Source organism: Epinephelus fuscoguttatus, linkage group LG6 (assembly GCF_011397635.1).
Source record: "Epinephelus fuscoguttatus linkage group LG6, E.fuscoguttatus.final_Chr_v1".
Classification (NCBI taxonomy): domain Eukaryota; kingdom Metazoa; phylum Chordata; class Actinopteri; order Perciformes; family Serranidae; genus Epinephelus; species Epinephelus fuscoguttatus.
This window is the reverse complement of record NC_064757.1, coordinates 41614301-41639622: the sequence shown is the minus strand read 5'-3', so window position 1 is coordinate 41639622 and position 25322 is coordinate 41614301. Positions and strand designations below refer to the sequence as shown.

Sequence of the window (25322 nt, the reverse complement as noted above, 5' to 3'; positions counted from 1 at the left end):
AGACACATTAAGAGTGTGTTTTCCAGAGTTAGTCATTGCATTGAAACACTTCCTGCTCATATTAAGGGTTCAGGATGCTTGTCACAAAATTTGTTTGTTCAATGTGTTGGATCACGTCTAAAGGCAAAAGAGTTTATACCTGTTCCTAATGGCCTCAGTCAAAGCTGGGGTGGAAAAAAGTTGTTATAAAGTCAGGTGACAAGTGATGAATCATTCAGACAGGGAAAAGAGGACATACTTTCAGTCTCTGTCCCAAGAAATTCAAATTGTTTTTCACTCATGAAAAGAGACATGAAGAAAAGCGAGCCAGCCTGCCTCACCCTGACGCAGCCGAATGGAATTCAGCTATTATAATTTTATTATTTACACCTGTGCTTTTCCTTCTGCAAGTTGAAAAAAACTTTTTTTTTAATTTTTTTTTGCTCAGATAAAATGCTGAACTTTAGAGCATCAAAACATTCTCGTTTAAATTGTTTCTCTGCAGGTTTTGGTTTGATACTGCGTTAACTGGCAGAACAAAGATCAGAAACAGGCACTGACTGCATGATTTGGTTTTTTGCCAAATTCAGAGCAACAGAAAATGAATCAGCAGTTTGGGTGTCAGTGTTTTGCTCAAAGACACATAGGGAAGAAACGAACCTGTGACCTTTTGTCACCTATTCAGATTTATTATGTTTTTTTAACCAAATGTCTCATTAATTCTTATTTCTCAGCTGGTGTGGGAGGATTTGTACCAGAATATCTTTTCATTACAGACAATTTCTGCATGTGTGTGATTGTTTGGTGTCATAACCAAGCCAGAGCTGATACTTTACATACATTATATAACACAATAATATTGAATATTAACCTGTTTAACGACTTAAATCAGAGGAGAGGATGTAATGATTTTATACTGCAACTAATCAGTTTAAATTAATGTTTGTGTTACTTGTAGGTGAAATTCTTATCTGGGGCACACAGTGTTTTACTCAAGGACACTTTCACGGGTCACATGACTGTTGCTGGGACACCAACTGCAAAAGCTGCCACCCTAAACACTTATTTAGATGGTTTTGAGAGGGCATCAGGTAGCAGGAGATTTCATTTTATGGGAGGAAAGAAAATTAAAAAATATGATATAAATATGACAAAGAAAATTGCATTGAAAAAAAGAAGAATTGTGTGTTTTTACAAAGTGCACAGTATGTTTTTCTGCTTTCAATTTTTGCAAGAATCCAGTCTGATGATCACAGTGTCTCCTCTGCCACTGCTCCCTGCTCTGAGCACATGAGGCAGCCTGACAGACGCTTCTCCTGGAAGCATGTGGACGTATCAGATGATAAGGTGGACTAAAGCCTATAAATACGGCTGCCTGAGTCTCCCGGTGAGCCAGTGTTTAAACTCTGCTGCACCACCTGATGATCTCTGCTGTCTGAACCCCAGCGTCCTTCCCTCTGCGTTAACGGGTCGTTATTTAGATTCAACTCTTCTCATATGGAGAGAAGCGCCGCCAGAAGAGACACATTTTCACGTCTTTTAGTGTGTGAGTTAATCGCGTCCTCGATGTGTTGAAACGATGTCTCCCTGTGCGTAAAATGCCGCGCTTAGTGCGTCCTGGCGCGGACGATTCCTTGGAAAATGTGCGGTGTCAGTCGCGCTTCCTTCACGCCCCGCTGCTGTGGGTCGGTGCTGAGCAGGAGTGGCATCTCGGCGACAAAATCTGGATGAAAGAGCGTCCTTTAGAGCTCAGGCATGCATCGAGTAGTGAGATCATTGGCGTTATAAATATCCCCGTGCCAGCAGAACTACTCCAGCTACTGCAGCCGGGGTAATGCCCAGGAGCGCTGCCTGCGTGTGTGCGCGCGGTTCGTGGTGCCCAGACCTCAGGAGCGACACCAAAATGCTGGAAGTGGCCTAGCGAGTGTCTCCTCTTTGGAAGAATGAATGTTCCTCTTTACCTTCTGACCGTCGCTCACTTGATTTGCGCCGCCGCCGGAGCAGAGCACGTCTCTTTGGAGCGCCAACTTCTGGAGGAGGGGATCCGTTCGGGACGCAGGACTTGCAGGCTCTACTGCAGGGTTGGCATCGGCTTCCATCTCCAGATTCATCCCGACGGCAGAGTCAACGGCAGCCATGAGCCCAACCAGCTGAGTAAGTCATTCACTCCGGTTTCACGGTGCACAGAGAAGCCCAACTGCTAAATTATAAACGTGTGACGCGCACATGAATCCTGCGCGTCCCGCTGAGAATGCGCACTTGGATCTACATTCCTGCATTCGCTCTAATTGATCCCCTTGTGTTTGCAGTCGTGTCTATTTTAGATGCCACCCCAGGAAGTTCTAACAATAATGATTTACACAGGAAGAGTGTAAGGACCGCGCACCTAAACTTAGGCTGCCTGACCCTGTGAAATATCTGAGCAGCGGGCATCTGCTTGACGAGCCTTGTTTGTGTCTCTCCGGGATGTTGGCAGGTAGACTATTTGTGGCAGTAACAGGTGCAGCAGAGAGACACCAGGATGTGTTGGATTGCCAGTCAGCACGATTGTCATCACAACAACGGTACTCCTTACACTGCAAAAAATATCCACCTTAAAATCAGACTATTATTAGAAAAAGATTTATTGCCAAGTTTTCACTTACAAGGAATTCGCTTTGGTTTTTGGTGCAAACATTAAACATGCAATAAGAGGAATAAAAATTAGCAAAGTACTGCAAGACTCAACTTAAATATAGAATAGAAAATTGACAAAAAGGCGCTTTTAAAAACTATAAAACAAATATGTACAATAAAGATTGTCTGTTATGGAAACCGACTGTTTTCCTTCAAATCTAGTAAAAATATATTTGTTTTGGATGCAAATTCAACAATTTTACTTTCATTGGTCTCAAATAAAGAAATAAAGTGCAACACACAAGTGACTTAAAAATGACATAAAGTTATTTTGCAGTCCAGATGGCTGATATAAGCATGTTCAGAGAAAAATAGTCTGTTGACATATGTTATAAACCAAAACTACAAACTTATTGTCTCATAATGAACAGCTATATAATCTGAATAAAAGACAGAGATCCCTGTGTGCACAGTTGCACTCAGGAACGTCACCATTAGTCTCAGAGACTGGAAGGTTTAACACCGCCCCAGAGGACAGGATTTGGTTGTTGTGGTATTTAGGTGAAGCTGAGAATGAGTTTTACTGTCCTGTATATGACGACATAAGGAATTGAATTTTCAATTTTTTTTTTTGGTTGGATGATCATGAAAATGTGAGTTTTGTTTCAGAAAGTGAACTTTGTTTGTGGCTGCGTTTCTTAGCCAGGTCTGAGACTGAAGGCAGAGGATTCTGGGTAGTTAAATAACATGTACTTTTGATACTTACTGCAGTGACATTGTAGTTGTGTCTTGTAAAGCCATGAGGGTTAGGCACATGTAAGTGTGCATGACACAGAATAAAAAAGCAATCGAAGTGCCCAGAGTGGTTTGAAGTATTTCTCCAGGGTCCTGTAATTTAATCAGCGTGGTTTAAAAACATATCCCGTATATTGGCCTGCATATATCAGAGGATTTATCAGTCTACCTGTAGTAAAAAGTGCCGAAACTTCAAATGTAGCTTGAGAATAAGACAGAGACTGAAACATGTCAGTATGTTACACCGTCAGAATCCATGACCTAACCTATAACCCTCAACCCTAACCACTCAACAACTCACAAAACTCAACGATTTCTTCATAGACTCTGGGTTAGGGTCACAGATTCTGATGTTTTGAGAGAGTGACGATGTCTTAAAATATCAGAGATGACTAATATCAACATTATCTAAGATGTTTAAATTGAAAATGATTTCCCTCCATTTGAAAACATCTCTGAATTTATACAGAAAATAAGATCAACACTTAAACTCAAAGATATAAACAGTGACGTAACAGTTTTCAGCTGCATCCAGACCAAGACAAATTATGACTATCAGCATGACTGGAGACATTTATTTAAAACTTTGAATACATTGTTAAATGCAGCAGTTTTTCATTCCAAATCTTTCAGCGTCTTGTTTGTGAATCTTCGTCCTGTCTCTTCTCGGCCAGAAGACAAAAGTCATAAATCAGATTTTCAGCTTTTACTGCCCCATCAGATCCCTCATCGCTGCTCCGCTGACGAAACAGCCGAAGCTCACCGTGAAAGTGCACTTGTGCCTCCATTTCATGGTCCCCTTTAGAAGAGTTGTCAGGTTACATGGATTTCAACACGGCAGCCATGTGGTTTTGAATCCTGCATGACAGCGCTGGAGACGAGCAGGAGACTGGCCGTCTTGGATTTGTAATATGAAGATTCTCTTACCATCACACTGCATTACGTTTCATATCACTGCCTCACAGAATACCTCGGACAGTACTTGATACACAGTTGAGTCGCCGCAGAGACAATATTCATCTGGGATAACACTTAAGTGTCCTTTTATTTTGACTTGTCATTCGCTCTGGGGTACTTAGCTGACCTTGGTAGATTTATATAATGGTTTTACAACATTGTGTCAGTAGATCTCTGTCCATCATGATGAGTTTCCCCTTTTCACCAGGGTTGTTATCCTGATTTTCATCAGTCTGGGTTTCAGTTTAGAGTTTTAGTGTCGCACAAAGGCCCAAAAGTTTTAGAAGGACCTAACTCACCCTACAGTCAGTGTGCCAAGAGGTTAGAGCAGAAAAAAATACATACTTGGGTAGGAAAGGGCTGATGCCCAGATCATATTTTCTTTATCATAAAAGACAGAGTGACATATTTATTCTGATTCTTCTCATACAGTATCCACTATACTATAACTCATGATTGAAGAGGACCTATCATGCTCATTTTCAGCTTCATATTTGTTCACACTTTATTTATTGTCTGTGCTGGAACCAACACATTTTCACTCTGACCTTGTCACATACCAATGCTTGGGCGTGAACTTCTCACATCGCTATGACGTGCGTTGAATGCAACTCGGTCTCACTCCGACGTCCTGGAAATCCAATGCTTGGGCAGTGACTTCCTGCGTCACACACCAACGAAAAAGCAGTCCATTAACGTCGGCATGATATGCAGCTGGTTGCCGTTATAGTTAATGGCACTCAGCAGTGTCAGGGGGAAACATGGCAGTCCAAGTAGGGCTGTAGGAAGGGTGGTGGATGGGTCAAACAAACACGGACTTTCACCTGAGAGAGTCTTTGCGTCCTGTGAGATTATAAAGCCAAACCCTGTTTTTTTTTCCTAAACCCAACCACGTGTGTTTGTTGCTGAAGGCAAAAAAACTTAAATTCCTGGTGTTTCACAGATGTAGTGCTTTTATTTTGAAAGGGATTGTATGCAAACTGTACATTTCCTGTGAAAACAGAGGTATACTTTGAGAGAAGACAATGCATGTAACAGTCAGAACTTGACACGGCGTCCCAGAACGTCAACAACCAACACACCCAGAATACCTTGCATGCTGTACCTGGATATGTACCTAGAATATGTTTTTTTTAAAGATATTTTTTGGGGCATTTTTTAGCCTTTATTTGCACCACAAAGTTTTTTTTTCTTCTACTACAAATGCATGTGGTTACGTTTAGCCAACCAGGTGATTAGGTTTAGGCAACAAAAGCACATGGTTGGGATTTAAAAAAAAGGAAGAACAAGGTTTGGCTTTACAATCATACGTGACGTGAACAATGGCCTCCCAGATGACAGTCGGTGGTTGCTGGACCCACCCACTCCTGTGGAGCGGTGGCTTCATTTTTTAGACCTTGAAGTTGCCGCTCGCTCAGCTCTCATCACAGCTGCAGTGTTCTGTTGCACTTGCATGACTTTGATTAGTTTGTGTCGTCGGGGTGAGGAAACATGACGGCCAAAACAATGATTTAATTAAAATTTAACACAGTTGCAAACTGCCATGTGCAACTTCTTCACACTGGAGGATGTTGCTGTGAGTGTGCAGCCAAAAAGGCCATGAAAGCAAAACTCATCCTTGTTTGTTCCTTTTGGATCGCTGCTACTATGCTCACCCTCTTTTTTTAAAACTGAAATTCACTCTGACTGCTAAAGAAAGTTGGTAAAGATACAAATTGCTCATTGCCCCATTCGAACGCCAGTTATCTAACTACTAAGATCAAGCAGAGTGCAGCCGACCTGGATGACTGAGCCGACAGGACAGCAGAGCAGATCGTGTCCACTTGAGTGTGGAGCAGCGACGAGACATAGAAAATGACAAGGAGAGTAAAAATACACTCGTCGTCCATCAATCATCAGAGCATGTTGTTTGTCCTCCCAGGTGTCCTGGAGCTCTTCGCGGTTTCTCAGGGGGTCATCGGCATCAAAGGGGTCTACAGTAACAGATTCCTGGCCATGAATAAAAGAGGACGGCTCTACGCCACTGTAAGTATCCACACGCTTCACAAACTGCTTCTGTTCATCACCCTGAACTCTTAAACTTAGCCTCAGTGCACAAATACCACCGACTGTGCAGGGTACTATGTGTTATTTTTACTTAACAAGTGATGATTGAAATGTTGTTGTCCAATCATACAGCTGGAATGGCTCTTCAAATGTTTACTTGACCGTGAGGGTAAAAGTGATAACTTCATGCTAATGTTTAATTTAGTTAATGCTGAAGATTCATTTAAAACTGCACTAGTTGATTGTCTGGCCAAGACAGACACACATCCTGACCTATACCATGTTACAAAATTAGCAAACAGCTGCCTATTTTCACATCTGGCAGACACAACACAATATTATCATCCCGCTGGTTTGTGTAACTTCAAGACTCACTCTCCAGTTTGGTCTCCACTAACACCTGTGGAAGAGATTTGTCTCTTTAGCTGCCAAATGTTCCACCATGTTCACTCGCCAGCAGTGGTGGAAAGTAACTAAGTACTGAACCCAAGTACTGTACTTGTTACAATTTTGAAGCACTTGTACATTCCTTGAATATTCTGCCATTTTATATTTCTACTTTACTACAACTCAGAAGCAACTATTGCCCTTTTTACGTACTACATTTAACTGATAATGTATTTTGCAAATATACATAAAAATATAATCAGTAAATAAAGTATTCTGGATTATTTTAGGGCTATTTTAAGTAAGATAATGTTTGACTTTATTGATTCCTAGAGGGATGTTCAGAATTAATTGAAATGAAAATCCACTTTTATCAGCTGCAACATTAAACAGTCCCTCCAGAAAAACGCGATCATGCGATCGCATAACTCAATGCATAATCAGCCAAAGTCCACATATTTTTTCATAGATGCTGCACTTTTGCCGCATAAATCGCTGATTTCCACGCAAAATGCACAAAATACACAGTGCTTGCATGATTTCATAATTCCCGCATTTTTGTTGCAAAAAAGTCACATATATCTTTGCAGAAAGTTGAAAAATGTTGCGTTTACTCAACACATGAGCAGCCATTTTCCCCCTGTTGCCTTGGGAATGTTATGAAGTGACGTAATTACGCGACGTGAACGTCATCGAATGTGTGCATAAAATGTGTGCAGGAAGCACACGTTTTATTTTTTTACATTTTTTTATCCATCTTTACAGAAGTTGTAGCATATTCTTTTGTAAAGCTACAGAACTTGTTTGACTCAGCAATGTTTTGTAAGTTTGAGCCATGTGTTTATTAAGGTCTGAAATAAAACAAGATGAGAACTTAAATATTCCCTGCACTCTCTGTGATGTAGTATGCTTGCTTATCATAGGAAGCAATTAGAAATGACTCTTTAGGTAGTAGCCTAGTGAGAACAGGGTGTTGGGGGAATCACTTTTTTTCTCTTTTTCATCAAACCGCAATTTTTGCAAGTTCCCGCAGTTTCATAGCATAAAATTACATAAATATCCTGCATATTCCATCACATTTTTTAAGAAGACGTGTCACATAATCAAGGATTATTGCCCGCAACAATCACAAAAAAACTCACTCACTCGCATTTTTCTGGAAGGACTGATTAAAGTGATGACTGCATTAATGCAGCAATCATTTTGATCCAATAATATGATAAACATTATTCTGAAATTTGCGATTTGGCACATTGACATCTTCATACTTTTACTTTGATTACACTTTTGCAGTTTTACTCAGCTCGTTCTTGTTTCCAGCGTGTCAAATACCAACACCATGTCGTGCCCCTCAGTGTGTGATTATAATGCCAAAGATACCCTTTAGAGTCTTTGTAAGATGCACCGGGTTTCAGCTAACTCCTGTGTAACGGCAACACTTGATGCTCAGAGCAACTGAAGAGTCAGAAAGTCTGCATAGGTTGTGAGGGAGAAGAGGCGGAGAGGTCAAACAAAACCAGACTTTCCCATTTGACACCAAAAGTCACCAAACAGCAAACGCATTTTTTTTAACATGATCTTTTTTATTGAACCTAACTGCGACAGTTTCACAACATTAATCACGTGTTACAGTTTGTTCCAGTGCTGCATCACATAGATATGCTAAAAGGGTGCTGTTTCACTATCAGATGCAACATAACTTTGTCTGCTGTACTAAGCAGGTAGTGTACAGTGTATTTATCAGAGATATTTTTGCTGAGAAAAGCCGACTAACGCTGTTACCGAAAACTGAGTGGATGAGAGGCTAAAAAGCTATATGAGAAGAATTCTGAATGAACGTACTAATGTTATTAACAGCTGACTCTCTTGTGCATATGGAAAGTGTCAGAGGAAGTTGTGAGAAGGATGAAAAAATCTTGAGAGAGTTCAAATTATGTATCAGTTTTAAAAAGTTACAGAAATTGTTGGACGCAGCTCCTCAACAAGCAAATATTGTTTGAAGCATCCTGACGACTTCCCTGTGCTTCCGACTGCATCTCATGGTCAGATTATTTTGTTGTGCTGTCTCCAGAGATCAAGGATGAATTTTTGCTGTTTACTTCTGATTGTGATGAAGCATTTCTTGTGTTCTGAGCACACCTCCTGCCAGTGTCCATACCTGGCACCAGAATGTAATTTGGCCAAACCCTGTGAATCTGCATCTCATTTGCAGCTGAGATGTTGCTCCTCTCTTTGTTGCAGCCCAACGTCTTCTGGACATATGAAACGGATGTATTTCTCATCAGACCCTGCCTAGTGCAGCTATATTTGTCATATTTATTAGTTTGTGCAGCTTTGCATCTGTGCTGCATGACAAAATCCCCAAATCTGACATCAGCATGTCATGGCATACTGCTGTAATCTTTAGCCACAGTTTCGAAGACTTTCAAATCCCCCCAAACACACAGTAAGCCCAAATCTGCCCACAGCAGCTTGGCCTCAGTGCCGTAAGCAGGCCGGCCGGCCAGCAGCCGGCCGCACTGACGAGTCATCTGTGGGAGCGTTGGCAGGCGTATAGATAGAAGCAGCTCCCTATTAGCATGTGTTAATGGGAAGAGCAGATTAAGTCCTGTCTGGGACAGCTGATAATATACAGAGGAGTGAGCCACAAAGTGAAGATCAATATGTTGAGTAAACAATCAGCCAGGCGAGCAACAATCAGAGAGCGGAGAGTCTGTGAGCTGCGGCGGGTGTGCATGCTGAGCAACTGCGATTTATGCCCCCTCAGCTCCCGGTATTGTTTCATGAAACCCTGTCAGTGGGGAGTGATGTGGCGTCTTTCCTCAAAGTGCATTCTCAGTCACGGCTTTCTAGAAATGTACTAATGCAACTGTGAGCTGTCCACCAGCAGACACATCTTCAGCTGTCATTCCAGCTTATATAGAGAGAAAATTACAAACTTTGTCGAGGTCAAAGCACATCCCAAACACGATTTAAATATAAACCCAAACTGGGCCGACGTGGATGATAGGAGGAAATAATGAGACAAAGCACAACAGCACGCTGCGGAGCATCAAACTGAAACCTGATCATCATTTCAGTTCTGCTGGATGTTTGTCATGCACAGCCACAGTCTGACTCAGGAGGATTTCCTTGTGGTCTTTTTTGTGGTCCAACATGTCTGCAGTCTGGTCTCATCTGCTGCTTCATTTCATGTCCAAACTGTCCAAATGTCAGCAATAAAAATTCAGTTTTTCACATCCACTCCTTCTGCCCCAGCTCAAAGGTCGATCATCTGTTGTTTATGGCTGGTTTTGTTGTGTCTGCATGACATCATCAGGCTGAGGTTGATCCTGTCCAGCATGAAGAGACAGGAGGGATCCAGGAAGTCCCTCAAGGAAAAACAATACACTTATATAAGCTTATATTAATGCACTGTTTATATGTTTTCCTACGAAAATAATGCACTATAATTTGTACATATCCCGCGTATTCATGAGCCAGTATTCATGAATAATCTACATGTTTTGGAAGGCAGCGATCATGTGACCAATACGCTGACGGAAGTAGATAAGGAAGCAGTCCCGAGTGGTCGAGGAAGGAGGCAGATTGGGGTGATGGATGGGTAATAAAACATAGGACTTTCCCCAGGAGACCGGTGTTCAGAACCATATGAACTTTGAGTCATTTTTAGGTACGTCCTCAACATGGCCTCTAGTTTCCCGGCGCGGCGCAGGGTGGCGAACCAGCTAGTTTCGAGCAGCGCAACCCGAGGCTTGCTCAGTTTGGTAGTTTGGCAGACCGAGGTGCGCTGAGATGGGTGTGGTGGTGCAGCAGGGGGAGGTGTCGACAGATCCAGTTTGGCACAGTGACAGTTTAGTGCCAAACGGCTTCGCCAAAGGTGCGCTAAAAGCTCGCATGAATGAATGTCAGGCACATTAACGATGCAATAAATAGCCAAAAAACCACTATTCAATGCAACTATCTGCAATCAGCACATAAATGTATCTCTATATCGACTGTCCCATCACATCTGATGTCAGATCAAAGGGGATTGGCACCGTTTGGCACGCGTAATGGAAACCCAAATTGAGTAAACTCTCATTACACCTTCGCCAGGTGCATTTAAGGGCGAGGAGAGGGGCTCATTTGATTGGTGTGATGTGTGTAAAACCCACTCCACGCCTTCTCTCCTCCCTCTTTCCGACTTGCGCAGGTAGGAGGGACGGAGGTGGGATAGACGAGTAGCTGCGCCAGGCGCACGGTGTGCCAAACTTGCAAAATCCGCCTGGCCACACCCAGTTGGCGAAGTGCAGGTGTGCTGCGCCTCCGCCTCGCCCGGTCTGTGAAACTAGAGGCCCATTTTTCTTTTCCTAAACCTAACCACAGTTACTTTATGTTGTAACTTTACATTAAGGATGCAACATCATTTGTGGGGTGCTAATTTATAGGATATCATATGAACGGCTGTATAAGGATATGTTGCCAAGATGAACTTGAGGTTTTACAATTCATGCATTTGTGTGTCCCCCCCCCCCCCCAAGTAAAAACGTGAAAGTAGCTGAGACCTTTTCTTTTGTCGAAATTCACCATAACTTGATGCAGGAAAGGAAAGAAAAAAAAGAATGCATGAAAATTCACCAGGATGCAGGAAATTAGGTGTTTCATGTTCAAACTGCCTGAGGAATGACCCCAAGCAGTATAATCCAGGTATTATTTGTCCAGTCATATGATCAGTACTTCCCAAACACATTCATTTTTGCTAAAACTGTAATGTTTATTACACTCTTGTGCAGGCGCACTGCTCGTGTGTGACTCTGTTTATGCAAAAATGTATATTATTGTTCAGTTTTATGTGTTTGGGAAGTACTGAGCGTATGACTGGATAAATGAGGCTTTAGTTATTCTGCATGAGTTGTGTTTGTAGAGTTTGTTATCAGATGTTTTCTTACAGTTTTCTGTTGTCTAACATGCCGCCCGTTTACTTAAGTGCATCAAGAATTTTTTCTGTTTTTGGATTCTTCCTTCACCCTGGAGACGTGCAAGTAAAACAAGGTTAATGTACAAATAATCATCTAGGGGGGTTGGCGTAGTCCTTTAACACAACTGTTCATTTATCCTCATGATTAGAGAGCAGGCTTACTTGCAGATCGGCTGCCTTGCTTCGGAGCACATCAGCACGGGGGATTCTTCCTCACAGCTGAAGGACAGTCTACTCTGTTTTCTGAGTGGAATTATCTTTGGTTTGGGATTACTGTGATTTCCAGTTTCAGAGTTGCCAGATTACAAGATCTCACTGCCTTTCTTGGGGGATAGAGTTTGCTCCATGACAGCTTCATTCTCTGAGGAACACTGGTTGAAAGCTCGGCATAAAGTTTGCAAGACGACCTGACACTTTGCAGCCTCTTGAAGCTGATACCACCTCTAAAAAATGTTTTATATTTCTGATAAAAATATCAGTTTCATGTGCAGTAAATTTAAGTTTGATATTTTAATCACAGCTCCTTTTTGCAGCTTTGCTTCTTACTGTAGATACCTCACACTCTGAGAGAACGGTTCTCTGGCTCCAACCGTTGCAGTCGGAGCTTATTTCTGCCTCCGGAGCAGCTCTGCCTCTGAGAAATATTTGTATAACTAAAACTCCAATCTGTGTCTACAGCTGCACTGTGCTATTTAACCGCCTCGATGATTTGGGGTGGATGTAAACCTCGGGGGCCGCAGACAGGCTCGGGCCTCACGTCGGGGTGTCAGGTGACGCCCTGAACCTTATCTTGTTGCATCGTGTGTCATATCTAATATTTAGATGTTTTCACAGTGGCAATTTATTGGCTGAACAACGGGGAGACAGATGCACAGTGCTCTGCGTGACCCACTCAGCAAGCCATCGCAAACATAATCTGTAGGAAGGTGAAAGGGTCACCTGCATTTGTTAAGCAAACATGACACAGCGAGGTGAGTAAGGCGGAGACAGAGGCACAGAAATACGACCACTTGACTTTTGATTTGTCCTTTTTTTTTAGATATGTCTCAGCTATAGTTTCTTCTGTACCTCTGATGCATTAATACACTTTCATGTGCAACTATTAAGTGTTTCCATCTCTCAACTAGTTCACTACAACCACTGTTCCTTAAGTAAGAACACATAAGAGTAGAGTTCTAATATGGTCCCAGTTTATTATACCACTGACTGGTTTGGTTTTAAGTGACATATCTCAACAAATATTTGATGGATTGCCATGAAATCTGATACAGGCATCCATGATCGTCCCAGGAGAATAAAACCTACTGACAGCAGATCAGTGTTTCAGATACTGCATTGAAATGTCTCCACATCTGCTTAATGGATTGGCACACAGTTTGGAGCAGACATTCATTATTCCCAGACGTTGCATAATTATGACAAATTAATTTCCCCCCGACTTTCCTCAAGGGCCACCAGCAGGTTAACAGTTTTGGTTTGGAGTGAAGTCTCTACTTAATATTTGGTCAAACATTCATGTCTCCCTCTGGATGAAACACGATCATCTGACTTTTCATCCAGTGCCATGATCAGGTCGACATTTTTTTGTCCAGTGGTTTTTTATGACAACATACCTGCAAAGCTAATGTCCAGGCTCCAATGATGTATGCAGATTTTATTATAATTATTAGTATTCTCTCTTTTTTTTTTTTTTACAGTTTTCTGTGGTGATCCAAAAGAAAAAAACTGCAGGATATATTTATTTATTTATTGCTTGTAAAGTGATTAAAGTGATTCATTTAAGATTAAAAAAATAAAGACATTCCCATCAGCCTCAGCTGTCACTAATTAGTAAATGTGAGGGTGCTAACATGCTAAGCTAACACCGTGAGAATGATAAACATTATCTGGTAGCAGCATGTTAGCACTTATTGTTTCGAAAAGTGAGGCAGTCACTGGATATTTTTTATTTTTTTTAATTGTGTCATAGTTAATAAGTCTTATGGCTAACAGGGAAAACAAAAGTGCTCTTGTCTGTTTGTTTTGGATGCACAGTTGTTGACACATTTCCTTTGTGCCGTAAATCGAGCCTTCATTTCCTCTGTGGCAGACAGAATTGCACAGTTAAAGGGATAGTGCACCCAAAAATGAAAATTCAGCCATTATCTACTCACCCATATGCCGAGGGAGGCTCAGGTGAAGTTTTAGAGTCCTCACATCACTTGCAGAGATCCAAGGGGAGAGGAGGTAGCAACACAACTCCACCTAATGGAGGCTGACGGCGCCCCAGATTCAAACATCCAAAAACACATAATTGAAAGCACAAAATATCTCCATACTGCTCGTCCATAGTGATCCAAGTGTCCTGAAGCCCCGACATAAAAAGTTGTTTGAAAAACGTCATTTGAACTCTGTTTTTAGCCTCATTGTAGCCTGCAGCTCTGACTGCCTCTCTGTGCACCGCGCTCACGTGTGCGCGCTTGCGTGAGACTGTGAGACATGGGCACTGCATTAATGTGTGTTCACGTGCTTTCGCTGGTCTTGCCACATGTGAGCGTGGTGCACAGAGAGGCAGTCAGAGCTACAGGCTACAATGAGGCTAAAAACAGAGTTTAAATGACGTTTTTCCAAACAACTTTTTATGTCAGAGCTTCAGGACACTTGGATCACTATGGACGAGCAGTATGGAGATATTTTGTGGTTTCAATTATGTGTTTTTGGATGCTAGAATCTGGGGTGCCGTCAGCCTGCATTAGGTGGAGTTGTGTTGCTACCTCCTCTCCCCTTGGATCTCCGCAAGTGATGTGAGGACTCTAAAACTTCACCTGAGCCTCCCTCGGCATATGGGTGAGTAGATAATGGCTGAATTTTCATTTTTGGGTGCACTATCCCTTTAAAGTGAGGCCAATATTAGCAATCACCATGATGTCGTGCTAACAACCATCACTCCTGGCTACACAAGTGGCAAGTGGTGTCAATTGCAGAGATGTGAAATCTATAAATTGATTTCTGTTGTGAGCTGTACCTGTAATTTTTAAAGATATACAGTTAAACACGGTGGTCGGACCTATCTAATGTTTCTGCTGTACTTATCTTATGTACTGTGTGACTTTGCTAGTGTCCTCGATAAACCAAGTCTGCCAGCATGGAAGCAAAGCAATGTACTGCTGTGAACGGGGGCCGAAGCAAAACATATTTTCAGCCACCTAAAAAGACCCACCTAAAACATCCGTTGAAGTGTATGCTGTATTTGGAATATTTCACCAGCTTTATCTACTAACAAATCAAGCAGCAGTAGACCAGCAACTCCTGTGTTCTGTGATGTAAAATTACTGTTTGAAAGGGCTGTTTTACTTTTTGATGGTGAGGTAAAACAATGAAAATACTCTAAATATAGCATACACTTAAACTGAAATAGATTTTTTTTTAGGTGGCGAAAAATTAACCAGTTGAGGCAGCCTTTGCTCAGCACTGTTTCGTTTTATATGTGTGACACAGGTTTTTTTTCCCCAGAGGTTATTGTCAATAAATGCTGTGAGTCGGTCTGTAGGGAACCAATCTAAACATCAGTGATGTCATTATTCTATAACCATTACATTTTGCAATCAACATTTACACCATCATGATAATATAAAGGGAAAAAAATTGAAATTTGAATTGTTCTCCAACCTGTTAGTTACAAACTGAGTCCCTGTATCTTTTGCATATCAGAGGAAAGTGTGGCTCTGATCCAGTTTGTCTCATATTTGAGGAAATTGGAATTAATAAAGTACCCCTGCGCTTTGTCTGTGGTATAAGTCAGGATAAAAAGGACGCATTAGCGAAGAAATATTATTTGGGTAGAGGAAATCTGTAACTTTCCACCTCTGCCCTCTGCACAACTAACCCCGAGGATCATGGGAAAGGTCCCTTTAAAAGAGTGTGACCAATCCAGCAGGGCAAGAGCCAGGTTAAACAGCTGTACAAGCATTATGATTTTAACAATAAGATCTCTGGAATCTGGCCGCAGCCATTAAATCCTATGAAACACAGCAGGGGCCAAAGCTTTTTCCTGGTATGCCTGTTTGTGTGTGTGTGTGTGTGTGTGTGTGTGTGTGTGTGTGTGTGTGTGTGTGTGTGTGTGTGCATACGTGCCTGTGTGAGAGTACATTCATACATGCTCCAATGGATTTGTTTCCAGATGTGTAATTCCCTGACTGGTACCAGAGCTGGTATGTTGCTCAAATGTAGCGTTCTGTTAAATCTTTGCAACCCACCCATAGCAGTGACCCGGGAGCTCTGTTCAAATTTCTAATCATCTTTAAAAACAACAGCCAAAAGGAACAGTGGGTCACTTTGAATAACTTTAAGGTTTGTGCTGTTCTGCCGCGGCCGCAGAGCGGTCTCCTGTGACTGGCATGTTTACCAAACGCTGTAATGGCATCATTTTCTGCTATGCTGCACTCTTCAGCAAAGCAGAACAGTTTGTTTTTTTCAGAATGGCAGGAGGTTATACAACGGAGTCATACTGCAGCAAGAAAGCAGGCATCCCTGGGTACATGTCAGAGTTTCCCACCCGAGATATTTTTAGGCACAAAACGGGAACATTTAATGAATATCTGCATCTCTGTCTCTGAACTATGGCGGAGCAGAGTGATATATAAATATATCAGTGCTGTCTTTACTTTTTTACTCAGCATTTAATAACACATAGTCAGAAATATTTTCTTACACAATATGTTTGGCTTAGGTAGATTTGATTTGACCCATGACCCAAATAATTTCAGTCTATTACACTCTAATTACAGTTTACATAAGATCATTTAACACATGCATGTGAATCTGTAAAAATTTAAAAATGATCAGTTACTTATCTGTTAAAGGTCTGGGTCTGGGGATAACAAGTTAACAAGGGGGATGCAGTTTGGTCATTTTGCTACAACCCGGTCTCACACCAAGTCTTCGAAATCCAGTGCTTGGGCAGTGACTTGTGGCGTCAGACACTGATGAAAAACCATTCTTTAATGTCAGCATGATACGCAGCCAGCTCAGTGGTGTCAGGAGAAAAGTAGCAGGACAAGAACGAAGGTTTAGGTGACGAAAGTCCGAGTGGGGTGGGCACGAGGGGTGGTGGATGGGTCCAACAAACATGGATTTAAACCTGGGAGAGTGGTGTTTGCTTCCCATGAGGTTATAAAGCCAAACCCTGTTCTTTTTTCCTAAACCCAACCATGTGCTTTTGATGCCTAAAGGTTCATTCTCACTGGTGGCTGGTGTGCAAACTTCCAATCCGCTTTTATTTTTTCCGCGAGAATAATGCGTGCAAATATTCGCCCTCAATGAGAATGGACTTTAAACCTAGACATGTGAGTTACAGTATTTGTTGGAGGAAAAAAATGTCAATTTGCATTGTTGTACTGATGTAGTGCTTTTATTTTGAAAGAGACTGTATGTAAACGGTCAATGTCCTGTGAAACTGGAAGTGTATTTTGAAAGAAGACAATACATGCATCCCAGAACATCAACAACCAACACACCCAGGGTACCTTTCATGTCGTATCTGATTGTGGAAGGTCCATGACCGAATGTTGATATGTGACGAGGTCGGAGTGAGAACGTGTTGTTTGCTAACGAGGGATGACATCCCACTTCAAATCGAACATAAATGTAGTTCCACCTGGAAAGCTTTCTTTCAGTTATTGTCTGCCAGCCCAACTATGATGGTCATGTTGAACCAGAGGTGCTATGGGAAGTATTTTGTTGCTAAACCTCTCCAAACAGATATCTGCATTTGTATGTGGAATCTGTAGTCAACAGGACAAGATTTGTATGTGGTATTGCAGTTTGTGGTATTGGAAGCATTCTGGTTTCTGTTTGTCATCTGAGTAATGCTGACCAATCATGTCAAGGGGGCACCTTAGCAAGTTGCCTGCTAAGCTGTGGACCACTGTTCGAGACCCACAAACAACAAAACCAGTTGTGTTTTAGTGCAGTGGTTCCCAACTGGCCCAGGCATGGGGTCCAGATTTCTCCTTCGTCATTAGTTCAAGGAATCATACTTGCATTTGGCCATGTCGTCAAGCTAGTTTGCTGCCTCTGTTTAGTATCTGTCTGTTAGTCACTGACTCTACAGCAGGAAACGGCACTTCAAAATAAAAGCTTGTGCTGGAAATTCACTGTACTTCAAAAATAAAGTGTTTTTTACAACGTTCACTCGTTAGCAAGTCGCTTGCGGTCCATTCAGGATGGACCCGTGACTCACTTCTGGACCACAGCCCACCAGTTGGGAACCACTATTTTAGCAACCTGCAGCTTTTGTAGCCACCAAATGTTGGCTTTTTTCAGAGACCCATCACTGTTTTTCCACCGGAGATAGTGCCACTAGAAGAGGTTGTTCTTTACCGAGACATAGCTACATTTCTACCTGGGACTGTGCCACCAAAAGGGGGTATTTTAAGTCAAAACATGATCTTTTTCCAACCATAACCAAGTATTTTTTTGTGCCTAACCCTAACTAACCATAGCCTTATTGAAATGTAAAGCTTCAACGTATGTGTTACATAATGTAATGTACATGTATGTAATGTATACAAGGCTTGATGTAACGCACAATACCAGCGTTTTATCTGGCGATTGGGTGCCGATATGTAACAGATTAGATGACCAGCGTATGGTAGTGTTGTGTTGTTCACGAACGAATCGTTCAAAAGAACAAATCTGTTGAGTGAACGTACTGAACTGAATCACCTCCGGAACTGATTCGTTCATTTCTCAGTTCAGTTGAGCTCAGCAGCGAGCGTGCAGGCTGGGAGTGGAACTGCCGATTCGGTCCGTGCGAACGATGAATCACTTGCGAGTCGCGAGGCAGCCAGGGTGCAGGGAGGAACTGCCTATTGCGTGACAAATCACGTGGTGAACGAATCACTTGGTGAGCAATGTAACCCAGACCTGAGTGATTCAACTAATTTCTTCTCAGCGATACACTTTCATAGGGACCGTTTTTTCCAAGCTAACGGCTAATGTAGCCAGGAGTCAAGCCACAGGAACACAATCACACACCTCCCCATTGTTTTAACAGACTTAGTTTCCAGATAAACAAACTTAAACGTTAGGCTGGTAAATACTGAGACTCACCAGTGCAGGGCAGACGCAGCAGCAGCTCAGCCGTGTATCAGTTCAGTGAGTTGGACTACGCAGTATACAGTCAGGGCTCCTCCCGCCAAGCACTGAACGATTCAGTGAACAAATCTTTTGAACACATCTTTTAAATGAACTGATTCTAGTGATTCAGTAACATCTAAAGAACTGCTTTGCCCATCATTAGCGTATGGAAGAGCAAGACGACTCTGTAAACCAGCATAGCAAAAACATAGCTAGCATCATCAGCACTGGCCAGGGGCAAAAATCCCATTTCATAGTTGGGGGGGGACAACAAACAGTAAAATTTTAGAGAGGGGCAAGGAAAAAAAGTTGTAGCCTGTCTTTTATACAGCATCTTTTACCGCAATTTGACGCTTTAATCTTCTCTCTATCTCTCCAACAGGCAGAGTGAATATCTATACTTATGAGAAATGGCTTAACAACTAAACATTTCCTGCAATTAAACTGGTAAACTGGTTTATAAACAGTGTGCTGTGAGATCTGCCGCTGCGCACCTCACAACCGTGCGTAATAGTCGCGCATAATGACCGCTCCTCGTCTGCACGTCTTTCATGTTTGTCTCACTGACAGGTGGAGAGCCTACAGACAGGTACCCATTAGCTACGAGCCGCCACAACCGTGCGCAATAGCCGCGCGTAATGACCGTGGTTAGACTGCACGTCTCTCATGTTTGTCTCACTGACAGGTGGAGAGCCTACAGACAGGTACCCATTGCTCCGCCACTGACTGCTCTTGTCCTGTCCTCTCCCTCTTCTTTCTCTCCTGTCCTCTCTGACTATCACTAAACTCTGAGCTTAATCATTAGCTTTTAGCTTAGCAGCACTCGTAATTGAGTAGGCTTTTGAACAATGCAGGAGAAATGTTGCAGACAGTTTATATTATCAGCCTGGGCCTGGGGCTTGTTGTAACAGTAAATGGGATGTGTTGTAACTTGTGTTAGTTAAACTGTGTCTGTGTGAGTGAACATGTTACCCTGCGATGCGTGATGTGGGCAGCGGTTCCAGCCACGCGATGCTGCTGCTGCCTAGGAATGGGAGGGGGGGGACTAAATCTTTTACGATTTAAATAGCACATTATTGCGCGATTATAATGAGCACCACTTACATTGTGCTTTCAATAAATACTACTGCACTGTTCAAAAATTATTAATTGTGTCTCAAATGATTGAAGGGGGAGTCATGTCCCCCCTGTCCCCCCTGTCCCCCCTGGGATTTCCGCCCCTGGCACTGGCCACACAGATGAGAAACCAGAGGGGATGTACCCTTATATCATATCACCTCCGGAGATCTTTAACGTTTCTCAGTAAGATGAAAACTGTTGTGTAGACATAGTTTAACCAGGGTTGGAAAACATAATGTTCTGCATGCAGTTATAGATTTACCAAAAATTCTTGTGAATTATCAAATTGGTCTATTCAGTGACACGATTCTGTGAAACAGTAATCCCGCTGATCTGTCCACTGCTATTCTAACAAATAAGATGATGAGAGCAGCAGCCTGTGAGTCTTCATTCAGAGGTTCTTCTTGGATCATACACAGACCATAATGAGTTTCTGACCAGTTCAAAGGAGGCTCTGCTGCTGTCAGTCAAATCATCTCTGTGATAAACATCTCCTTTCCTGATGACTTTGAAAGCCACCCAAGATGAAAGACAACTCTTCTGTTATTTTGGAGCGGTGTCAGTTTTACAGCAGCTGACCCAATCAGATCACAATCAGACGGTAATATGGAGAACAGCGATGAGGCCGTGCAGTGAGCAGCTACAGGTTGAGATAACAGTGTTTGATGTTTTCCCACTCTGAACTCAGAAAAATGACCCCGCTCTGTGTCATTGGAGATTTAAGAACTTTTGTTTTTTACCTCAGTTTTGGTCATTACATACAGCAACAGGTCAAACATCAGCCTCTGCTTTCCCTTCTCATTTTGTTGCCTTTGTGACCAGCTATTGTGTAAAGAAAAACTAATTTGGCTGTTCTGCAGAATTTTAACAACTACATGGTTGGGTTCAGGAAAAAAGAACAGGGTTTGGCTTTGTATCTTTATAATCTAATCACCGCTCTCCCCGCGTGAAAGTCGATGTTTGTTGGACCTATCCCCCCTTCCTGCCCGCCCAACTCGGACCTTCACTGCCTCAACTTTAGTCTTGAGCTGGCTGCTTCAATATGCTAACGTTAAAGAACAGCTTTCTTCATCAGTGTCTGATGCTGCAAGTCAGCGCCAGATTTTGAGGACTTTGGAGCAAGACTGGGTTGTATCATAACTTTTCTAAAGTGATGTAAAATATGAGCTGACTTTGTCGTCGGGAGATGGAGGGACTGGTAGATGGTGTGACACCCAGACAAGATGCCTGCCAAGCTGCAAACTAATGTTCGAGACCAACTAACAACGAAATTGGTTGTTTTTCGGGACCCACTGTTGTATTTTCAGAGGCTTTTTTGCCCCAAAATGTGGGTTTTTTTGGAGGGATGTGTCCCTCTGTTTCCTGCCGGGATAGCGGCATGAAAAGTGGGTATTTTAAGCCAAAACATGACCTTTTCATAACTGTAACTAACCACATGTTAACCACAGCACTGTTAAACATAAAGGAATGTCAAGTTTCAACATATCCACCACATAAATGTACAAATGTACCTTATCCATGGTTTACAGAAACTTACAATGCCACCATGTTTTGGCAAATGGGTTGCAAATGGCAATCCTTAGTGACTAGGTTAACTTGTACTTCAATATCGCACTATTATTTAGAATTTGACAACTTTCTGAATTTGATGTGGGTTATGTGAGCAGCATATTACATTTGGATATTCCCAGTCAAGGCTTTTTCTGAATTTAGCATTTTCTGATTAAAGGGAAATTTCGGTTTATTTCAACCTGTCTCCTTCTTCATCTTCTAACCGCTTCATCCTCTTGAGGGTCGCGGGGGGGCTGGAGCCTATCCCAGCTGACATCGGGCGAGAGGCAGAGTACACCCTGGACAGGTCGCCAGACTATCGCAGGGCTGACACATAGAGACAAACAACCATTCACGCTCACATTCATACCTACGGACAATTTAGAGTTACCAATTAACCTGCATGTCTTTGGACTGTGGGAGGAAGCTGGAGTGCCCGGAGAGAACCCACGCTGACACGGGGAGAACATGCAAACTCCGCACAGAAGGGCTCCCATGCCCGGGATCGAACCGGCAACCCTCTTGCTGTGAGGCGAGAGTGCTAACCACCACACCACCGTGCCGCCCAACCTGTCTCCTATCGTCCTAAATTTGTTTCAAGTGACTAGTGACATAAAAATAATAGTTAGCATGTTAGCCGTTAGCCTAGATACAGCCGGGGCGCATAGAAGTGTCAGACCTGTTAAAACGTAAGTGAAAGGGCAACCTTCAAGTGCAAAGTTAGTCCACTAAACAAGCTTTTTTTCCACAAAGACCGCCTCATATCGTTAGGATAAATGTCAGAGAACATGTAGAAAACGACATGTAAACGTGTTGTCTTACCTTACCGGTGTGCTGCCATGTTTGTTTACCATCTAGCTCTGCTTTCCAAAGCGCGGCCAAAATATCACAAGAACACGCAACGATCTCATACCGTGTCTGAAATCTCGCGAGAACAAGCAGCAACAGCTGGAAGGCAGAACTGGACAGTAGCCTGAAAAGTTCATTCATTTATTTTATGAAAGATTTATAGAATAATGGCTGACTTTTTGCCAGACTTCGACTTTGTGGAGGAGGAATTTGATTTTGCAGAGTCTGATGGCCGCCCTTATTTATTTGAGCCAGAATACACTGACGAAGAGCTTCGTGAAATTGAAGAACGGAGGAGGAGGAGAGAGAGAGAGAGGCGCAACAGGTAGAGGACAAGAGAGGAGGAATGGCTGCTGCAAGGCTGCATAGCTCTGGAGATTGGTGGTGTACCTGTGAATGCTGTGCCCCAGTGCCCACAGAAGAGGAATGCCTCTGTTGCAAGGAATGGGACTGGTTGCAGCCTTATTTTCAAGGTCTGGATGTGACCGAGGACGAGACACCTCCACCTGGAGTAGTATCCAGCTGGGCTTTATCTAGAGCTGGCGAGATATATTTCGGATATATTTTGGAAAGCAGAGCTAAATGGTAAACAAACATGGCAGCACACCAGTAAGGTAAGACAACACGTTTACATGTTGTTTTCTATATGTTCTCTGACATTTATCCTAACGATATGAGGCGGCCTTTGTGGAAAAAAAGCTTGTTTAGTGGACTAACTTTGCACTTGAAGGTTGCCCGTTCACTTGCGTTTTAACAGGTCTGAAGCTACTATGCGCCCTGGCTGTATCTAGGCTAACGGCTAACATGCTAACTATTATTTTTCTGTCACTAGTCACTTGAAACAAATTTAAGACGATAGGAGACAGGTTGAAATAAACCGAAATTTCCCTTTAAGATGGAGATGTGCTGGTGTTAGACTGGTTTTAATAGTTTCGTTTTGTTTCATTTTGTCATTTTCCAACTTATAAAACTCCAATACACACAATGCATACAATACACACACAATTTAAATGCATTAAAAAAAGTTTTTACCGCAGTTTGCAACATATGTCCTCGTGTCTGTTTACAGTCAGCTCTGTGCACTTTCATGGATACGCTGCACACAAACCAACTTGCCAACAGTTTGCAAGCTTGAGTACAGCTGCATGCCCAAAAGAGAAAGCCCACATTTCAGGTCGGAAGGGGAAACACACCTACTACTACACATTATAAAAGACTTGGATATTACAAGGTGTTTGGATATGCACAAATATCACAACACCGACCTTTTCAAGAGGGTGGAAGAAGGAATGAAAGAGGGAGGCTGTGTTCATGTGGTCCAACAAGTCTGACACCTGTGGGAAACTTAGGAAAATTAGTTTTTGGGTGCAAAGAAGCAAAATGATGAGCAGCTTCAGCTGTGCCACATTTTAATATTTTATAGACATGTGATAAACAACATGTTAGGGCATGTTAATCAGAGTACGCATGGCTGCTTTCATTAGTTATGTAAACAGCTTAGTAGGAATATTGTCTTTTTGGTAATAAGGGCAAAACCTGGACCCACTGTGTCCCCTGCTCCTTTGTCAGAGGGAGGAAACACATCTCATACTGAGAAGATCACAAAAAGTTTCTCACTATAGCAGTGTGTGTGTGTGTGTGTGTGTGTGTGTGTGTGTGTGTGTGTCCTTGTGTCAGATCAGTTTTAACAGGGAAATAAAATATAATCAGTGAGGAGAATCTGGCAGCGTGTTGTAAAGGAACAGGAGCCATTACTTTCTCTTCCCCCAGTTTAAAGATAATTATCTGAGCAGCAGCTAACAGGAGATACTCAGGGTTAGGTTACATGGTAGCATGCAAACAGAGTTCCCACATGTTCCACAGCTGAGCTTTGTTAACATGTGGAGACATCCAGTGTCAGAAATTAAATGTGGAACAATTTACAAATTTGGCAGATTTGAAGGTTTGTTAATTGAGAACCAATGAACAACAGTTTTGTAAGATTTAAAAGCAAGTGATAACACCTGTTCATACCTTATCTTTCCCTTCTTTTGCAGGAGTGGTTCACAGATGACTGCAAGTTCAGGGAACGTTTCCAGGAGAACAGCTACAACACTTACGCCTCAATCATCCACAGGAACCACAGGACTGGTCGCGAGTGGTTTGTGGCCCTCAATAAAAGAGGGAAAGCCAAAATGGGCTCCAGCCCGCGGGTCAAATCCCAACATGTCTCTACACACTTCTTGCCCAGGGTCAGTCTGCACGACAAGAGCGAGCGAGGCTTCACCATCACAGACAGGAGCAAAGAGAGGAGGAAAACCCCGCCGCCGCCTCCACCAAAACCTCCTCTGGCGAAGGCTGTCCACGCAGGGACAGCACCGAGACGTACGCAAGTCAAGTACTGGCCCAAGTATCGGTTTGGATAGACGTCATGGGGTTTGGCTCTATCTGGGGGACACAGAGATCACAGACTTATAGTGATGGACGTGCCCAAAAACCTGACAAGGGTCACTGTTGACATTCGAAGCATTCCGGGTATCTATGACATGTGTGACAAACCTCAAAGGGCTGCCAGGTACAACTACTGAACTTCTCTTTGCTGAAGCTATGATCATAGTTGGGAATTTCCACCTGAGCTGATGATGCTCTGTCCTGTTTTATGTTCTCATACGTGTTCATGTTGAACTTCAGCAGCGCCACAGGCTGAGAAAATGTCCCCTTAAATCAGATGCTGTTAAAGCTGAAATCCATAACTTTACACATCCCAGCTGACACTGGGCGAGAGGCAGGGTTCACCCTGGACAGGTCACCAGACTATCACAGGGCTGACACATAGAGACAGACAACCATTCACACTCACATTCACACCTACGGACAATTTAGAGTTACCATTTAGGCCCCGTTTACACGACAACGATTTCAACTTAAAACTGTAAACTTTAGTTGCATTTTGGCCGATCGTTTA

At 42.6% G+C, this 25322-nt stretch overlaps 1 protein-coding gene across 1 annotated transcript; it reads left to right on the top strand.

Moving 5' to 3' along the window:
• The first annotated feature begins 1082 nt into the window (after nucleotides 1–1082).
• Nucleotides 1083–25040, top strand: fgf5 (fibroblast growth factor 5). The gene is made up of 3 exons (XM_049578642.1): nucleotides 1083–2133; nucleotides 6269–6372; nucleotides 24415–25040. The coding sequence occupies exons 1-3, from the start codon at nucleotides 1923–1925 to the stop codon at nucleotides 24781–24783; spliced, it is 684 nt and encodes a 227-aa protein (XP_049434599.1). The 5' UTR covers nucleotides 1083–1922; the 3' UTR covers nucleotides 24784–25040.
• The last annotated feature ends 282 nt before the right edge of the window (nucleotides 25041–25322 follow it).